The 18375-nt window shown below is 38.9% G+C and overlaps 1 protein-coding gene across 1 annotated transcript in view; it reads left to right on the top strand.

Moving 5' to 3' along the window:
• LOC112051449 (epsin-1) overlaps positions 1-18375 on the top strand; it is a 40664-nt gene that overhangs the window by 13741 nt on the left and 8548 nt on the right. Inside the window, exons 2-11 of the mRNA XM_052884394.1 lie at positions 5552-5641; positions 10019-10310; positions 11572-11744; positions 12237-12433; positions 12743-12796; positions 14468-14621; positions 16234-16374; positions 16994-17141; positions 17524-17711; positions 17948-18220. Of these exons, the coding sequence (XP_052740354.1) occupies positions 5552-5641; positions 10019-10310; positions 11572-11744; positions 12237-12433; positions 12743-12796; positions 14468-14621; positions 16234-16374; positions 16994-17141; positions 17524-17711; positions 17948-18214 (1704 nt within the window). The 3' untranslated portion in view covers positions 18215-18220. The remainder of the gene's footprint in view (positions 1-5551; positions 5642-10018; positions 10311-11571; positions 11745-12236; positions 12434-12742; positions 12797-14467; positions 14622-16233; positions 16375-16993; positions 17142-17523; positions 17712-17947; positions 18221-18375) is intronic.

Below are 18375 nucleotides of genomic sequence, written 5' to 3'. Positions count from 1 at the left end.
GAGATGGAATCTCAAATGATAGCGCACTGAAAGAGAATATTGATGGATTCATCGAGAGTGTAATTAATAATTTCATGACCTTCGGGGGTTTTTCGAAATTATCAAATTTATGTTATTTATTACTAAGAGGTAATCCCTCTTTAAACCTCATTATTTCACAAACAGATGACTAAATCGAAAAATAGTGTTAACACATCCATACTATTTTTTCCTATCAACATACGATAAACAAGTTAAGAAATATGCATCCCCACTTTACATGTAGGGGAGGAACCCTAAAACAATATTTATCAAGATTTTATTTTATGACATCTTTAATGTACCTACCTACTCATGCTAAATTACAGCTTTCTAGTAGTAGGTCATTGTTACTGAGTTAAACCGCATACAGACAGACATGGCTTAACTATAAGTGTTCCTTGTTGCGTACGGAACCGTAAAAACAATATAATATCCAAATAAGCGGTCAGCTGTAAACAATAGAAACCTAACAGCGGCTCTGTGGGCTTCCACAGTATCGATTTCAGATTAAGACCTTCCCTAATTGTATTGTACGTACTCGTGCATAGCGCCTTGTCGATACGCGCCAGTAGGACAGTGGTTAACCTATGTCTCCGGATCAAGAGGTCCTGGGTTCGGGTCCTAAAACATTTTCAGCAAAATATGTCAGCCCGGGGTTGGTGTTACAGCCGTGCCTCGGAGACCATGTAGACCTTGGTGCCTGACATCATCATTAACCTCTGATAATGATGTTGTCACCGTAATCTCGTCAACCCAGCAGCAACCGAGCAGCGTGGCGGATCTAAGCTCCGTATCTTTTAAATATGATTCATTCCCATTCCCCTCTAGTCGAGACACACTGTATTAGGAGTGGGTACGACAATAGTCCAACGGGGGATCGAACCATCACCCGTCTGTGATGAGTCCGACCGCTTTACCGTTGAGCTATTGAGACTTTGACGATCGAGAGTTTGTTGTGCGTTGCCTTCCATATCCACCGCGGCTCTCACTATACAGTTGCCTAGCTTAAGAGTACATATATTATAACGTAGGAGCATATTATATAGGCTGGCCTGACCTATTTTAAAATTTCAACAATAACCAAGGTCTGGACAGCACACATCCATAATGGTAGGCATCAACTGATCCGCATCGTATAATTCGGACGCATCGCATCATACTTATCATTTTGCGGTAGATAAAATCCATTCGATGCGGATCAGTGGACCCACTTGTATGACTTTCTATACAAAGAATATTTTGATGCAATGCGTACTATGCGGATGAGTGGACGCCTGCCATTAGACGTCTTATAAAAAAGTGACAGAATTGCTTTATAGATTTAATAGATTACTTTTGCAGTTTGTTTAAAATGTGGTAGACTTATGTTATTTACATAATATTAATTTGAAGATTACAAAGTATAAGATAAAATTCATGGCAATGTACTCTACCAGAATTACTGTCCTTTGTGTTTTTTCAGTATCTGTTATCACTTATCTCCGTCACATTACGCGATATAGTATCGGCATTTCAACGTTAATTTCTTTGTTAAATTATGCTTATTACTTTTAGTACATCACTTTCTTATTGTTTTGCTAACGCTCTCTCAGTTTCAAACGCCTGTGCACCGTACTATATTACAATCAAGGAAAAACCGTCTTTCGGTTCCTCTATTTCTCCAGGACTCTATTTTTCGATCCTGACTTGATAACTACGGGGGAGGGGTGTACCCTTTAGAGTAATACTACACGAACTTTTGACTCTTTTTCATGCACTGTGCTTTCCTGAAATTAATGTTAAAATTGTAAATAAAGAAATTAAAAACAGATGGCTATCTAAGGGTATAAAAAGGTGCTGTATAAATAAGCGTCGTCTATATTTGAAATTTTTACAATCACCAGACAATAAACATATAAATCAAACAAAGTATATGAAATATTCGCGACTACTTAAAAGTTGTATTGAAAAATCACAAGCAATTACTAATAAAAAGTTTATAGCGAGATCTAAGAATAAGTCCAAAGCGTCTTGGGATATAATTAATAACAGTTTTCAATCTAAAATATCGAATAGAGAAATAAGTAATGTTAAATATCAGGGCATTACTTATTCCACCCCAAGTATAATTACAGAAGTATTTAATAACTTCTTTCTGGACATTAGCAATAAATCTAATGATGTTGATTATAAACAAAATTTGACTTGTGACATAAATAGTAATCATAAAACACTGTATCTGACGCCAACAAACATAGACGATGTATATAAAACAATTTTAGGACTAAATATGACGAACTCAACGGGATATGACAACTTAAATACTAGACTTCTAAAACGCTGTGCTGCTTATTTGGCACCGCCACTTATGCATATTATAAATCTATCTTTTGTGGAAGGTGTGTTTCCAGAAAAACTCAAGTTGTCAATTGTAAAGCCAGTATACAAAAAAGACGATAAAAGTGATATAAAAAACTACCGTCCTATAACTCTAATACCTGTACTCTCAAAAGTTTTAGAAAAAATTATGCACAATAAACTATTTAGTTTTATATCACACTGCAACATACTAAAAGATGAGCAACATGGCTTTAGAAAGAATTCCAGTACTACACTAGCCTGCTATAATCTTAACAAAGTTATCACAGAGAACCTTAATGCGAAGGAGTCGGTTGTATGTATCTTTCTAGATATGACCAGAGCATTTGATCTAGTTTGTCATAAAACGCTTCTAGATAAATTGGAAAAGTATGGTATTAGAGGAAAATGTTTACAGTGGTTGGAAAGTTACCTTAGCAATAGAATGCAATGTGTTGAAATTTTAAATACAAATAATTTTCGATGTAATACATACCGATCAAATTTTAAAATTCAAAATCCATATGGTGTTCCTCAAGGCAGTATCCTAGGTCCTTTATTATTTATTTTGTATATAAATGACCTCCCGAATGTCATCAAACACAAATGCATTATGTATGCTGATGATACAACTATTGTCGTTACTGGCAAGGATAGATCAACTATTGGGTTTGAATGTAACGATGCTTTATCAAAAGTTATCCAATGGTTAGACAGAAATAATTTGTCAGTCAACATGCAGAAAACAAAATTTATTCAATATATGCCATATAACAACATATCCTCAAATTTCAAAATTAGTTATAAAGGGTCGTCTATAAATGAAGTAGAAACTACAACTTTCTTGGGGATAATAACTGATAAATATTGCAATTGGAAATCCCACATCGAACAATTATGCGCCAAGTTGGATAGATTTGTATTTGTTCTTAGAAGATTATATCAAACCAACAGTTACAAAACAGCTTTGTTGGCATATAATGGATATGTTTCTTCACTGCTAAGGTATGGAATCATCTTATGGGGAAACTCCGTACTTATAAACACTGTGTTCGTTAAGCAAAAGGCTTGTTTGAGGGCCTTATGTGGCTTGCACACGCTTGACTCATGTAGACCTTTGTTTAAAAGGTTCAATGTTCTCCCTCTGCCTTGTTTGTATATATTAGAAATATTATTACTAGTTAAAAGATATCCTAAATATTTTAAAAGTTACAATGAGTTAAGTGATGTCAGGCGAAGAAGAAAAGATAAGCTAATAATGCCACCAAAAAGGCTTGACATGTTCGCTAAGAGTGTACATTGTAGTGCAATTTCAATATATAACAAACTACCAGATATCTATAAGATTGACAATGTAAATAGTTTCAAGAGTAAGGTTTCTAAAATGCTTATGGATAAATGTTTCTATAACTTAAATGAGTATTTAAATTACAAATTTTAATGATATTCTTTTTTTTTTTTTTTTTTGACGTATGATAAATATTTTGACATAATTTTAATTGACATGTGTGTTTGACATAATTTTAATTGACATTTTAACATTTAACTGGTAATAATTTTAATTGACATTTTAACATTTAACTGGTAATAATTACTTGACTTTGCACTAAATTTAACAAGGTTTAATAATTTTGACAGTATATATTATGACTATTATTTTATTTTATCTGTCACAGTAGTTTTGACTTACATTTGTCATAATCATTGAATCTTAAAATGTTAAATTGTATAAGCTATTACATATGTTTTCTTTTTTTATTTGTTTGCTTTTAAATTAGGATTATACATAGTCTATTTAAATTTTTCATACACCAAATTATTATGGTAGAGAGTATCAGGGTCTTATTATATTTAAGTAATCTTTATAAACCTGCTTTCTGATGAATAAATAAATTATTATTATTATTATTATTATTATTAATAATAATTTTCTAATTCGATCCAGTAGCCTACGATACGAGAGGTTATTTCGTCCTATCGTTAAAAAAAAGAAGCGCTATATTTTCGTAAATATAATCATATTATCGATTGGTCGGTCTACATAAAATTAGATTGTCTATAGATAAGTACATTCAGATAACGAGATTACAGCCAAAATCAAAGCAGGGTTCACAAACCCTCTCCACCAAGGTTGTTATGGTGATTGTTCGTTCAAAGACATGCTCGATGTACAAAGACAAGTTTGGTGCGTGACTTGTGAGTTGTGACGCGTCGAGGGCGCGCGGTATTTCGGTGCGATCTCGTAAACAAAGCGAGGCGCTAGTGACGTCACTTTTATTTATACCTAGCCAGAGCTAATGACCTGCGCAGATATTCGAGATATGGAGACAAATAGAGGGATATACCGTATTTACTGACAAATTGGGCATATTTTGTCTTAATGAATATTTTTTTCTAATCGCGGTTGCTATTTATTGTTGAATGGAAATATGAAGTTTTGTCGACTCTACAATGTCCTATTGCGAAGTTCTTCGCATTTTAGAGTCTTCAATTATTCCCGGTTCATGATGAAGTTTCGCTATGTAACGCCTGATCGTTATCAGACCTTAGACCCAGCACTCTGCTCCTATACGGGTTGACGAACTAAGGGCTTAAGGGACTCTTAAATGATCACTGTCAGCTGTTAATGATAACGACCAGGGCGACGGCGCTCGTGCTCTCCGAAGCAAGTGACACCACCAACTTACGAACTCTGGGCTTATTAATGACTAGCGGACGCCCGCAACTTCGTCCGCGTGGAAATTGATGTAATCTTTGAACCCCTATTTCACTACTTTAGGGGTTGAAATTAAAAAATTCTTGAATCACATTGTATTTCGTATTTTTTTATGATTTATGAACAAATTTTAAAAAACTGTACCTCTAAAAAATAAGGACTTTCCATACAACTTTCCCCTTCTATTTTTATTTTAGGGTCAAAAAGTACTCAACGTTTCGCTCCAAAGTCCCATTTACCATTACACCAAAATTCATCTTGATCGGTTCAGCCGTTTAGCCGTGAAAAGGTAACAGACAGACAGCTTAATTTCGTAATTATAATATTAGTATACATTTATTGCTCAATATTTCACGCTCGACCTTAGACCAAACCGAAGATCCGACGTCACAAGTGCCAATCACTGTAGCAATAAGGTAATTACACCCTATATTCAATGATTTCCCCATTATGACAGTTGTTTTGTTGTTGTTTCAGATGCCCCGGTCCCGGGACGATATGCAAGTAAACGTGGCGGGCCTAAGGAGAAATATTAAAAACCTCGCGCACAACTACTCAGATGCCCAAGTTAGTATCAACTTTTAATAACATCCTTTTTGGTACGAGTTAGAATGAGGGTAGTGTAACAAAAGCTGTTAGTAACCAGATGTTTTTTTTACTGATGCTTAATTAATAGTTATACAATTTAACAGTAAACATTTATAAAACGCACGAAGTGAGTTTTATAATAGACACGAGAATTTTAATAACGCCTATTATGCAGCCGTTTTATAATCTACTTATTATTTTTCACTTTAAGGTATAACAACGAAATTTTAAAAGGCATCAAAAGTGCCTTTGTAAAGCTCTTTTGCGTTTGACTTCTAGCTGAATATGTAATCCGGATTTAAGGGCCAAAGTCAAAAGGTGAAACACGATCCGTCTGTCGGCCGGATTAGCATTTGGGGGTTCGGCTCATTAAATACTCAGTTAGTTAAACTGAAGCCTAATTTAGCTCAATTTACAAAATGTTATGTTTAATTCAGACGGTTTTTGATGATGAATCGTTTTATAGAGTGGTAAATGAAAATCTGAACAGAAAAAAAACGCGGTAAATGCTAAAATTCTGCATGTGGTATCACTAACTGTAGCAGGAAAAACTGTTTCAATGTTACCATGTAGGTAGTATCATGATAAGGTGTGATAAATTTACATTTTAATTTATTACTCTTCTAAATATATAAAAATTAATTTATGAAATAATAAAAAATAATTTATAAACTGAAATGTGTTGCTGAGTGCAAATCTCGGGAACAACTGAACCGATTTAGCTAATTCTTTTTTCAGAATCTACTTATAGGTAGTTACAACATGCTTATTTTAACTATTACTAATTTAACAAATTAAAGAAAAAACATAAACCAAGGATAAAATAACAAAGAAAATAATAAAAAAAATAGGTAACTAAAAATAAAATAAAAATAAAAAACTAAGAATAAAAATTATTATAACACAGAAATAAAAATAATATTTCAAAAACTAAAAATGGAGAAACTAACATTAGTGTGATGTTATTAAACCGAGTAAAGTGATAAAAAAAGAATTATTAGAATTGGTCCATAAAAGACGAAGTTAGGCGCGAAAACACATAAAAAAAATATATTGAGGAACCTCCTCCTTTTTTTGAAGAAGAAAAAAGTAGTTTCTAATTTTCTTTCTTTCTTCTTTGTGTTAAATAAACAAGGACAAATGGCTGCCCCTTCGCAAACGCCATGTTATCGTGTTACGTTTATAATTACAGTTGGCACCTTTCTCACGTGGCGACTCCTTACGTGGAATTTTGTTATCTCTTAAAAAAGCAATGTGTCATACCATATGTTTCCTTGTATGGGCTTCGATGAGTTATAGAAGCTGGTCCTTAGCAGAAAGATGACTAATTATATCTACTCGTGTTACCAGTGCCTACTAATATCTTATCTCGTATGGATAAAGATTTATTATTATCGGCCTATTTTATCGGGCAGGCCTCCTTCCTTGTAGAAGAGGGGATATGGAACTTGGACCGACTATGCTGCTGCAATGCAAGTTGGCGGGCTTAACTTGATAATGCTGTTCTTTAAGAAATTAAATATCACGTGTCTCAAACGGTGAAGGAAAACATCGTGAGGAAACCTGCATACCAGAGAATTTTCTTAATTCTCTGCGTGTGTGAAGTCTGCCAATCCGCATTGGGCCAGCGTGATGGACTATTGGCCTAAGTCCTCCTATTCTGAGTGGAGACTCGAGCTGAGCAGTGAGTGAGTATGGGTTGATCATGATTTAATGTTACGTCACTAAGCCGTCAGAAAGGCCTTCATAGCCTGTCGCTGATGTATTATACTACTCGCACGTTCCATGTCGAGCGTGCGTTAAAACAGTACAATAGTGTAGCTTTATGCTAATCCTAGTGCATAGAAGTTGTAGCTTATGGGCAAGCTACATGGTAATTGGCTAGTTCTGCGAGGCCTACATTTAAATCTAGATTGATCCCGCGATATTCTTATCACGCAAACGGACCATAGTTGAATACTTCGCTTGCCCGCGACTTTGTCTGCTCTGATTACTATTAAGAGGCTATAGTAAGACCTTAACAAATAAACATATACTATTGCGGTTTTTTTATATAAAAAAGGAACAATTCCATCTTTCATAATTATTGTTTTAATTTAACTTTAACCGTCTACTCAGTACACGCACCGGAAGGTCTTAAAATGAACAATAATTAGAATGAAGTAAACAACAGTAATTGCTTAATTAATAAATGCGAATGTTACTTTGTTTGTTGATTACTTTGACGCCTAAACTACTACACCGATTTTAAAAATTATTTTATCAATGGAAAGCTACATTATCATCGTGTAACACAGGATATATTTCTTTTTGTATTCCAACGGGAATGAATTAGTGAAACGCGGGGCGTCCATTAGTTAGATTATAAAATCGTATATCTGCCCCATAAACGACTTCTGTTCTCTACTCAAACGTAGTGTCGACGTATATAAATAATTTATTAAGTAATGGATAGTAAAACGCTTAATAATTTATGTCCAATGGTTCCCAAAGAGGAAGCATCTCATTTCCTCCCCAACTCGCCAGAATACCAATCGCCAAGCACGTATCGTGTGCATTCACAGGCGAGCCGCGTGTTGAGTATTGAGGAGGTTCATTTACATTCTGGTGCAATACCCTCGTTTAAACACACACGATTACTTGATATTTTGGCACACGAACTGCCTTAATTGGCGTTTATTTATTTGAGTGTTGTTTTGGTCCAGTTTTTAGGGTTCCTTTACTACTATTAATGATAATTAAACTATTGTTACTACTAGGAGAGAGTAGAGGCTTACTGCTTGCCATGAAGTTGGGTTTTATCGTATTTTTTTTCAGATCTTATTGAAGCAATCATTAAGATCCGAAAAAAAAGTTATACGAAAACACCGAATTAATTAGTACCACTAAAAAGCCACATAGCGTAACGAGTGTTTATAGACTGTAATGGAATTACAGTATATAAACACTCGTTTTCAATAATTTAGTAAGTATATCTCTAATTGTATACCTACATACATCAAAAATCTGATTGACATTGTTTCGTATTTTTCTGTACAACTCTGAACGTATCTGTACTCGTACAACAATATACAATTTTAAGGAACTTAGACGGAACCACTAACGTATGAAACAGTTCTCACTTCATCGACGTTTTCATTAATTTATTCTTGTTTTGTACGATTTCTAAATAAAATAGATTAATTGAGCAAGTTTTTTTAAATTAAATACTGACCTACATTCTGAATTCGTGAGTAGCCATTTTCCAACGAAATGTGAATCATTGTTTTGACTGGCGGAATGAGAATTTTTGTAATATGTATGGAATTTCCTACATCTCCGTTAATCGTAATGCTTGAATTTCGTGAGAGTGTGTGTGTGCCCTTTGTGCCTTCCCAATTGGGAGGTTGATTAGGGTCATGGATCAATAAACGAATAAAAAGTAATTATAAAATTATCACATACTTAGGCGTTAATCAGCACCATGAACCACATGGACGACCATAACACAAAATGCTGTGGTTTAGAATAGAGAATCTAATCTCACCATAATCAAATTCAAAATCAAAGTATCTATTTGCATCATAGATGTAACCTATTCCTTATATTTTCTAAATTGTCTCATGTCTAGTCAGGCGGCAGGTTTTCGCCTATTCATATCGGCTAAAACTTACCACCAAACCATTGTTGCTGTTATAATTACTATAAACCGTCGGAGACATGGGTAGAATAAAGCTTGCATCTCTTCCAAAAAAGTCGCTTCCACTTTACCCTGCATCGTCATTGAATGTAAAAGTTATGACGAGTTTTGGAGGGAAAATCGTAGGAATTACATGTAGCTCTAGTTTTATTTACATTTATTTGCTGCATTTTAGAGTTTTATTGCATAAAATAGAATGACGGCATCCGTGGCGCAGTGGTATGCGCGGTGAATTTACAAAACGGAGGTCCTGGGTTCGATCCCCGGCTAGGCAGATTGAGATTTTCTTAATTAGTCCAGATCTGGGTGCCGGGAGGCTTCGGCCGTGGCTAGTTACCACCCTACCGGCAAAGACGTACTGCCAAGCCATTTAGCGTTCCGGTACGATGTCGTGTAGAAACCAAAAGGGGTGTGGATTTTCATCCTCCTCCTAACAAGTTAGCCTGCTTCCATCTTAGACTGCATCATCACTTACCATCAGGTGAGATTGTAGTCAAGGGCTAACTTGTAAAGAATAAAAAAAAAAGAATGCTTTTTACCAGTTTAATTACTCGTATTCAATATAATAAAAATAATATAATAAATACTGTAAATTGTGTGTAGTGCCGTAGGCTCCTTGATGGAACCGAAGGCAGAAGAAGTTATGTTTACAATGTACATGTGTGTGTGTGGTCCAGGTGAAGGTGCGCGAGGCGACGTCGAACGACCCATGGGGCCCCTCCAGTACGCTGATGGCGGAGATCGCCGACCTCACGTACAACGTGATGGCGTTCACGGAGATCATGCAGATGATCTGGAAGCGGCTCAACGACCACGGCAAGAACTGGCGGCACGTGTACAAGGCGCTGGTGCTCATGGAGTACCTCATCAAGACGGGCAGCGAGAAGGTGGCCATGCAGTGCAAGGAGAACATCTTCGCGATACACACGCTCAAGGACTTCCAGTACATGGAGGAGGGCAAGGATCAAGGTGACTTTCCACTTTTTGCCTAGCTTTTAAGCGCCAGTCCTCCGAACCGGAGCGAGGCAGTGGAGCCGAGAAACGGAGAAATATTAACCAATAGGATTGCACAAAATCACCGCTCCTCTTAAGTGGACAGGGACTTGCGAGCTAATATAAAACAGGTAAGCGGAGCGGGATTAAATAAATTAAATTTAACATTTATTTATTTATATTTATTTATTTATTTAATAGTCTGCAACTCCGCTCCGCTCGTTCCGCTCCAGTAGACAGACAGTACGCAGCTCCGCTATTTTTGTCAATTTCTAAAAAAAAGGGTTTAGTTTGTAGGGGTGAGATATGAGGTGTCATAATGACATGGTTTAGAAATTCATCTCAGTAGTATGAGTCAAATGTTTTTCGGAATATCTATGGATGGTGCGAGACAAGGAAAACCAGATGTCTAATAAGTAGTTCTTAAAACTCACTTGGACTTATTGATTTATTTATTATCCTCAATTTTAATGCACGTTGCTTGCCATAGACCTTGAAGTTCATTGCAAATGTGGTTTAGGCTACATTTTATAAATTCATTTAAGGCAAAGCAACTCTTGTCCTCGTACTGATATTCCTCGTTCCTGTTCAATTCAGGGAAAAGTTACCTATGTTCTTTATGAATAGTAGGCCCGACTATCTATTGCAACTTTTATCTTGAAATATGCCGAATGATAACAGTGATGTCAACATGTCTGTTTGTATATGTCTGCTCCCAAATGTCAACGCCTACCAAATGATGTAACGTAATACTGTGATATAGAATAACGTAATATGAATAATTTCATAGAATATATAATGAATAATGATAAAGAACTTTTACAAATCAATCGGCTCATTGTGATATTGTCTCATCTGGCACAGGATGTTCCTTTAGTTAATAAAAAGTGAATAAAAGGGATGCTTAAAAGACATTCAAAATCATGTAATAAATGTAATTTTGACAATTCAATCGTACAAGTAATTGGTATGATTGAATTTACATCTTGGAAGGTATAATACGCGACCTATAAGTTATCCTATGCTCAGAAAACATTATCGGATGTTAGTGTAGTTAGACAGACGACTAGCCAAAGCAATAACAAGACAACAGCCATTACAATAGCGTACGATTTTTTTAATTATTTGACATATTTAATAAACTGGGCAACCCTTTAACATTTTGCACTACTTTTAATATTTTTAATTTGATTGTGACTATTTCAATAAAGCCCCCGTTTTCATCTGTCAATTCCAGGTTTAAATGTTCGAGAGAAAGCAAAACAGTTGGTGAACCTGTTGAAAGATGAGGAGCGGCTCAAGAACGAGCGGGCGCGCGCGCTCAAGGCCAAGCAGCGGTTCGCGCAGAGTGCCAGCGCGTTCGGCAGCGACGGCGCGCTCGACACGCCGTCCAGCCCCACCTACCCCGCGGTGAGTGGTGCCACTCTCTACATGCGGACACTCGCGACATTGAGCACTGCCGCTCAAGGCCAAGCAGCGGTTCGCGCAGAGTGCCAGCGCGTTCGGCAGCGACGGCGCGCTCGACACGCCGTCCAGCCCCACCTACCCCGCGGTGAGTGGTGCCACTCTCTACATGCGGACACTCGCGACATTGAGCACTGCCGCTCAAGGCCAAGCAGCGGTTCGCGCAGAGTGCCAGCGCGTTCGGCAGCGACGGCGCGCTCGACACGCCGTCCAGCCCCACCTACCCCGCGGTGAGTGGTGCCACTCTCTACATGCGGACACTCGCGACATTGAGCACTGCCGCTCAAGGCCAAGCAGCGGTTCGCGCAGAGTGCCAGCGCGTTCGGCAGCGACGGCGCGCTCGACACGCCGTCCAGCCCCACCTACCCTGCGGTGAGTGGTACCACTCTCTACATGTGCTCTATATGATGGTGTAACCTGGTGCTGTTTGTCCCGCAGCTGAACAGCGAGCCGGCGGAGTGGACGGGCGGGCGCGAGACGGAGCTGGCGCGGCCGCTGACGGCGGGCGAGGAGGAGCTGCAGCTGCAGCTGGCGCTCGCCATGTCGCGCGAGGAGGCGGAGCGCGAGGAGCGGCGCCGGCGCTCCGACGACGTGCGCCTGCAGCTCGCCATCAGCCAGTCGCAGAACGACTTCCAGTGAGCGCCGTCTCATGTAGCCAGTAGGGCGAGGAGGAGCTGCAGCTGCAGCTGGCGTGAGCCAGTGCTGATAAGAGCAGTGTTGGTCGACCCTCACTAACCGGGAGACGCTGGATGCTGGTGGCACAAGATTTTGGTGTTTGGAAATCCTTACAAGAGGCATGTCCAGCAGTGAACGACCATGGACTGATAGCGATGATGGCGACACCAATCCTTATTGTTTTGGACTCTTTAAATTAATGATGTGTCCAGCTCGTAGTACTAATTTTTGTTGAATTGATTAATAAAACAATACTTTCCTATCCACAGAACAGACGACTTGCGCCCGGCTCTATCTATCAGTCAATCGCAGTACGGACTACAGTAAGTATTTCTTTAAGTGGAATACCACCAATATATTTCTATAACCTCCTGACCTCACTAGGATTGCAGCAAGTTCTATATATGAATGGGTATCCAAAGCTTTTCTAGAGGGATCATACACACATAATAACTTGGATTGATGTTGGTAAAGTAAAAATCATGTACTGTCATTTGTCGCCCTAATTGAACGTGAGTATCTCAGGGATTATACAGTAGTTGTCAACAAACCAACCTTACTACTTCTATCCTAGACCTTAACCCTTCCCACACATTAGAGCTTCCAAGGTTGAATCGTATGCTGAATTCTGGGTCGGACTATGAAATATTTCTTCTATCTTTATTCCAAAAAATTTATAGTAGGAACCCAGATTGGAAAGTTGTTGTAGTTAGACACACGTGTGGCAAGCCGTCAGTCCCGGTAGTTTTTATTATATCAAAGTCAGACATGCATCTACGACATATCGTGAGCAGAAAAAGACATATTGTCGACCAATAGAGACCAAGTTGTCCCACTCCCAGCTCATTCATCCCAAAATCAGCAACATTGACATTTCTAGAGTCTTGAAATATGTCTTAGTACGTATCTCAGGCTCTTCTGTGTTTTTTATAGGCTGATAATAATGGTTACAGAGTTAATACGCCTCAGTAGCTCAATGGCAAAAGCCAGATTAATCGCCGAGTGGTGGTGGTTCGATCACAGCCTGGGAACTATTGTCGTTCCCACCCCTAACAGTCTTTTCTCACTAGCTGCACAGGAAAGAGAATATTGTTCAAATTGAAAAATATATGGCGAATGTTCTTTTTACATAAAAAAACTCAATGGAAGTGTCAACGATCAATCCTCCCTCTCCTACCCTCTACCCTCCCTACAGATTAGAGCGCTACCTCCAAGTCCAGGTGCTGGACAGTGAACAGAGTCCCCGCTGCTGGCTGTTTGGCTGTGTGCGGTGCTGCCATACAATGTAATTGAGTTAGTGCTTTTGTGTTCACACATAGTACTGCCATTTGAGCCTCAACGGTAACAGTGGTCGGACTCATATCGCGGTCGCTGATGGGTGGTGGTTCGATCCCTGCCCCGTTGGTCTATTGTCGTACCCACTCCTAATACAGTATTTCCTGAATAGTTATGGCAAATAATATTAAAAAAATTGTTATAAAGAGTAATTAGTCCTTGGACCCAGGAACAAAATATTTATTCATGATGATAGATATACTCAAAGTATGTGTTTTAATTTTAAAAATAAATAGCTCAAGAAATACCTCAATACTATGGCATATATTTTTAAAATGTTTAAAATAAATAGGTTTCAGGTTATTCAAGAAAATAGACGATAAACCATTAAATAAATCATTCCTCTTCCCCCCCTTATCTCCGAAACAACTGAAAAAAAAAAACACGAATTAGCTTTCTTTGTAGGAGTACCTTTGAAGAAATCCATGATTTTGAAATAAAATGGTAAATCACTCAATACTCTGCTAAGTAACGTGCACAATGTAGTATGTACAATAAAAAAACTATTTAAAAAGTAAACATTACTTTTTTTAATAGTTTTTTAAATCAATATTTAACGAAAATAATTAGCCCAAACATTTAATAATTACAAATTTAGTTTAGATTCCAATAAAAGTGATAAATTAATTTTTATTGATTATTTATTACTCAATTTGCAGGGCGACCCCGGTGGACAAGAAATCCGATCAGCAGTCACATCTACTGGACCTGCTGGACGTGAACCTGGGACCGCCCGCGCACGCGCCGCCCGCGCAGCTCGCGCCGCTCGACCCCTGGGGGCTGCCCTCGCCGCCGCCGCCAGCTAGGAAACAGGTACTCATTCATCATCATCATCCTACATATCTCGTCAAAACAAAAGCATTCGTCCGCTATTGGTCAACATAATCATTGTCAATTAATAAATTTGAAATATCGCTCTCTCTCTTTTTGTCCCAACGCAACAAAAGAGAGAGAGCAATATTTTTAATTTCGTCGCTATTAGTCGATATTTGTCTTTTTCTTTTCTTGAGTATATCGTAGCGTGCATTATTAGACCTATACAAACAGATATATTGTTAAATATTCAAAAAAAACAATGCACTGATAAACTCAATTTAAAAATGTCACCCATGTTTTAAACATGCCTATTAGGTATAATTAATTTAAAAGATGGGTTATGGGAGAGATAGGGTAAAGTTGAATCTTAGATATTATATAGAAAGTGATATTAGATAGGGTGAAGATTAGCCTCTCAGAACTTGTTATCAGATAGAGTAAAGAGGAATATTTACCCTTTGTCTATGTGGAAAGCCTCTCAGAACTGTATTCAGCTCTTGAACTTGTAGGTATTGTGGCTGCAAATATGTGTTTGTCTCTGGAACTGTTGTACAATTATTACTATTTGTTTACTAGTCCTTCCAATTGGAGTTCGCTCCAATGCCATTGCCAATGGTAAGTCTATAAATGTTTGAGAATCTCGCATGTAGGGCTCAAACTTAGTGATGTACCATAGTCACACACATGAGATCACTAGTGTTGTGTGACGCCAGGATTACTGCTAGCTCAAACTAACTACATAAGGACTAGTATCGCACCCAAATTCACAAACTGTCTGTCATTTTCTGAGGAAAACAAGCTTAGATTTAGTATTTATCTTATACTAAACTAGGAGTTTTTGCCCGTTTTTTTACACCATTCATTGTCACACAAAAAAAAAAGTTATTTTTATTGAGCTTCTTAACCAACGAACACGATTACAACTATGAAACATCGATTCTATAGAGAGTTTATATTATAATCGCATTGTATAGTAGATCGTATACTTTGACAGAAAAGTAATGTCTAGCGAGGCAAGTTCTTATGTAATTAGTCTGAGACTTACGTGAGAGTTACTTGGTATCCACATTCTATGTTATCCCTTTGTTGTGTCATTTGTGGCAGTCGTAAGCTAGTGAAGTCAACTCAGTAAGATATAATATTATTGGTCATGAGTTTAAACAAATGTTTTGGTTTTTATGTTGAATTCAAATCTTTCTTTACCATACTTTATTTTGAAGTTATATCACCATCTTAGACCATACTCGTATTTATTATATAACATCAGGGAAGATTACTGTCAAGATAATATTTCTTATATGTCAGTTTTAAAATTATTGTGTTTTCTTTTATACACAATTGTAATTGTAATTGTAAAGACTGCTGTGTTTTTGTCGAAATTATTGTTTTCCTTTATACAGTATTGTAAAGACTGCTGTGATTTTGTCTAAAAAAAACTCGTTTCAAACCTTTCGGGGTTTTTAATCACAAGGTTGTTCATTTGCATTAGTAACCTTTTAATTAAGAACCCTCGAATATGCTCGAAATTAGTCCAACATATTTTGACAGTATTTCAATGTATATGTCATAGTTCATTGGATTGACTGAAACGTACCTTTCACGTTGCCAGGAAACATCACCAGACGGCTGGTCATCAGTGGCGAGTCCCGCGAAGGACCCGTGGGCGCCCGCGGCGGTGCCCGTCGCGCCGCTGGCCGCCCACGCCGCCGCCCACAGCACGCCCGCCGACCCGTGGGCACCTTTGGCGCATGTAAGCAACTCATGATAAACTAAACTATACTACAGCCTTTCTTAATGAATACTGTTTACCAACAAACAAATTAAAAATGAGGGTATTAAACACTAGTCATTTCACACCCAATAATAATTATAATTAACTTGTTCTTAAATTAATGAAAATAAATTTGATTAATAGGTTCAGAACAATTAGATATGGTTAATATATTTTGTATAACATTTTATAAATAAACCATACATAATTTAAAATAAATAAGTTATAAAATGACATGCGTTTTCTACCCTCATTTCTAATTTCTTTGTTGGTAAACAGTACTCATCAAGAAAAGCTGTAGTATAGTGATCTTTGAGCCCTAAGACTCACTATTGTAGTGCTTTGTGACGCTGTACTGTACCACTTAGGGTGATGCCTAGCGTTGCGTTGCCGCTGCATCGTTGTCCATATAATTTATATGGCATGCCTTATTAGAGCGTTGCATCGTCGCAGCGGCGTTTCATTGCAACTATGAACTGTGTTTCATTCGTTTCGATCTGATTGATTGGGTGTGTGCGTCGTCCTTTTATTCTGCGACGTCATTAATCATTAATGAGGCGTCAGAATAATCATTGAGCTGAGCGTTTTGTGTGCGCAGGGCAAGTCGGCCGTGTCGCCGGTGTCGCCGGCGTCGCTGCTGTCGTCGCCGTCGTCGGAGCTGGAGCAGTTCGACGCGCTGTCGCAGCGCCGGCCGCTGGACCAGCCCGACTCGCTGGCGCCGGACCCCTTCGACCTGTCGCTGCTCGGTCAGTGCTCGTGTCATACAGTTTACTCATCATAAGTCATCATCGTTATGATGTAAGCCGAGGGACATCCATCGCTCATTAGTATGCGCGGTGGATTTACAAAACGGAGGTCCTGGGTTCGATCCCCGGCTGGGCCGATTGAGGTTTTCTTAATTGGTCCAGGTCTGGCTGATGAGAGGCTTCGGCCGTGGCTAGTTACCACCCTACCGACAAAGACGTACCGCCAAGCGATTTAGCGTTCTGGTACGATGTCGTGTAGAAACCGAAAGGAGTGTGGATTTTCATCCTCCTCCTAACAAGTTAGAGAAGTCAACCAACGGAGTTTTCCATGTGGAGTCTCATTCCTTAAAAGCGTACTGAGGTTGTTATGTGATGGTTGCAGACGGCAGCCTGGCCCCTACCAACTCGTCGCCGGCGGGCGGCGCCATGAAGAAGTCCCCGTCGGCGTTCCTGGGCGAGAACTCGTCGCTGGTGAACCTGGAGCGCCTGCTGCAGCCCGCGGGCGCCGAGCCCAACGCGCCCAACCCCTTCGCCAACGACCAGCGCCAGCTGTTCGCGCCGCCGCCGCCGGTACGCGCCTCCCCCTCACTCGCAACTGTTCGTCCACGGGTGTACATAGTCAAACTGAAAAGTCGGCATTAAAGTGCGCCCTATTTTTGTGTCTAAAATAGAGTCTTTTGTGATCTCCAAAAATAATTTTATCAAATCTATTTTAATTCATTAAATAGAATCAATTCACTGCATCAGGATACATCCTAACGTGACTTTGTATGGGAGAAAAATTAAGGTATATATTTTATTTGCAGGCAAAATTATCAATCAACGAAATTAAACAACAGCAGATGGGTCTGAACCCCGGACTGGCGTATCCCGCGTCGACGACAGCGTTCGCGCCGCTCGGCTCCATGGCGTCCAGCGCGCCGCCCATGGGCATGGCGCCCACGATGCCCATGCAGATGGCGCCCGCGATGGGCATGGGCGCCGCGGCGGCGGACCCGTGGGCGCCCGCGCGAGCCACCTCGCCGTGGTCCCCGCCCGCGACGAGACACACACCCAACCCCTTCCTTTCCTAGCCACAGGTAATACTTATTTCAAGTTCTGACTGAGACCGTAGTGCATGCTTAACATATAATTTATTTATTTAGTTCGATTTTCGCTTTTTTCGACTCTTCAAGCAATTATATTAATTTCGTCATACTTCAATACGCTGACAACTTGATAAATTATACCATCT

This window comes from Bicyclus anynana, chromosome 11 (assembly GCF_947172395.1).
Source record: "Bicyclus anynana chromosome 11, ilBicAnyn1.1, whole genome shotgun sequence".
In the NCBI taxonomy this organism is placed as follows: domain Eukaryota; kingdom Metazoa; phylum Arthropoda; class Insecta; order Lepidoptera; family Nymphalidae; genus Bicyclus; species Bicyclus anynana.
Note: the sequence above shows the minus strand (reverse complement) of the source record. Positions and strands in the feature narration are given on the sequence as shown.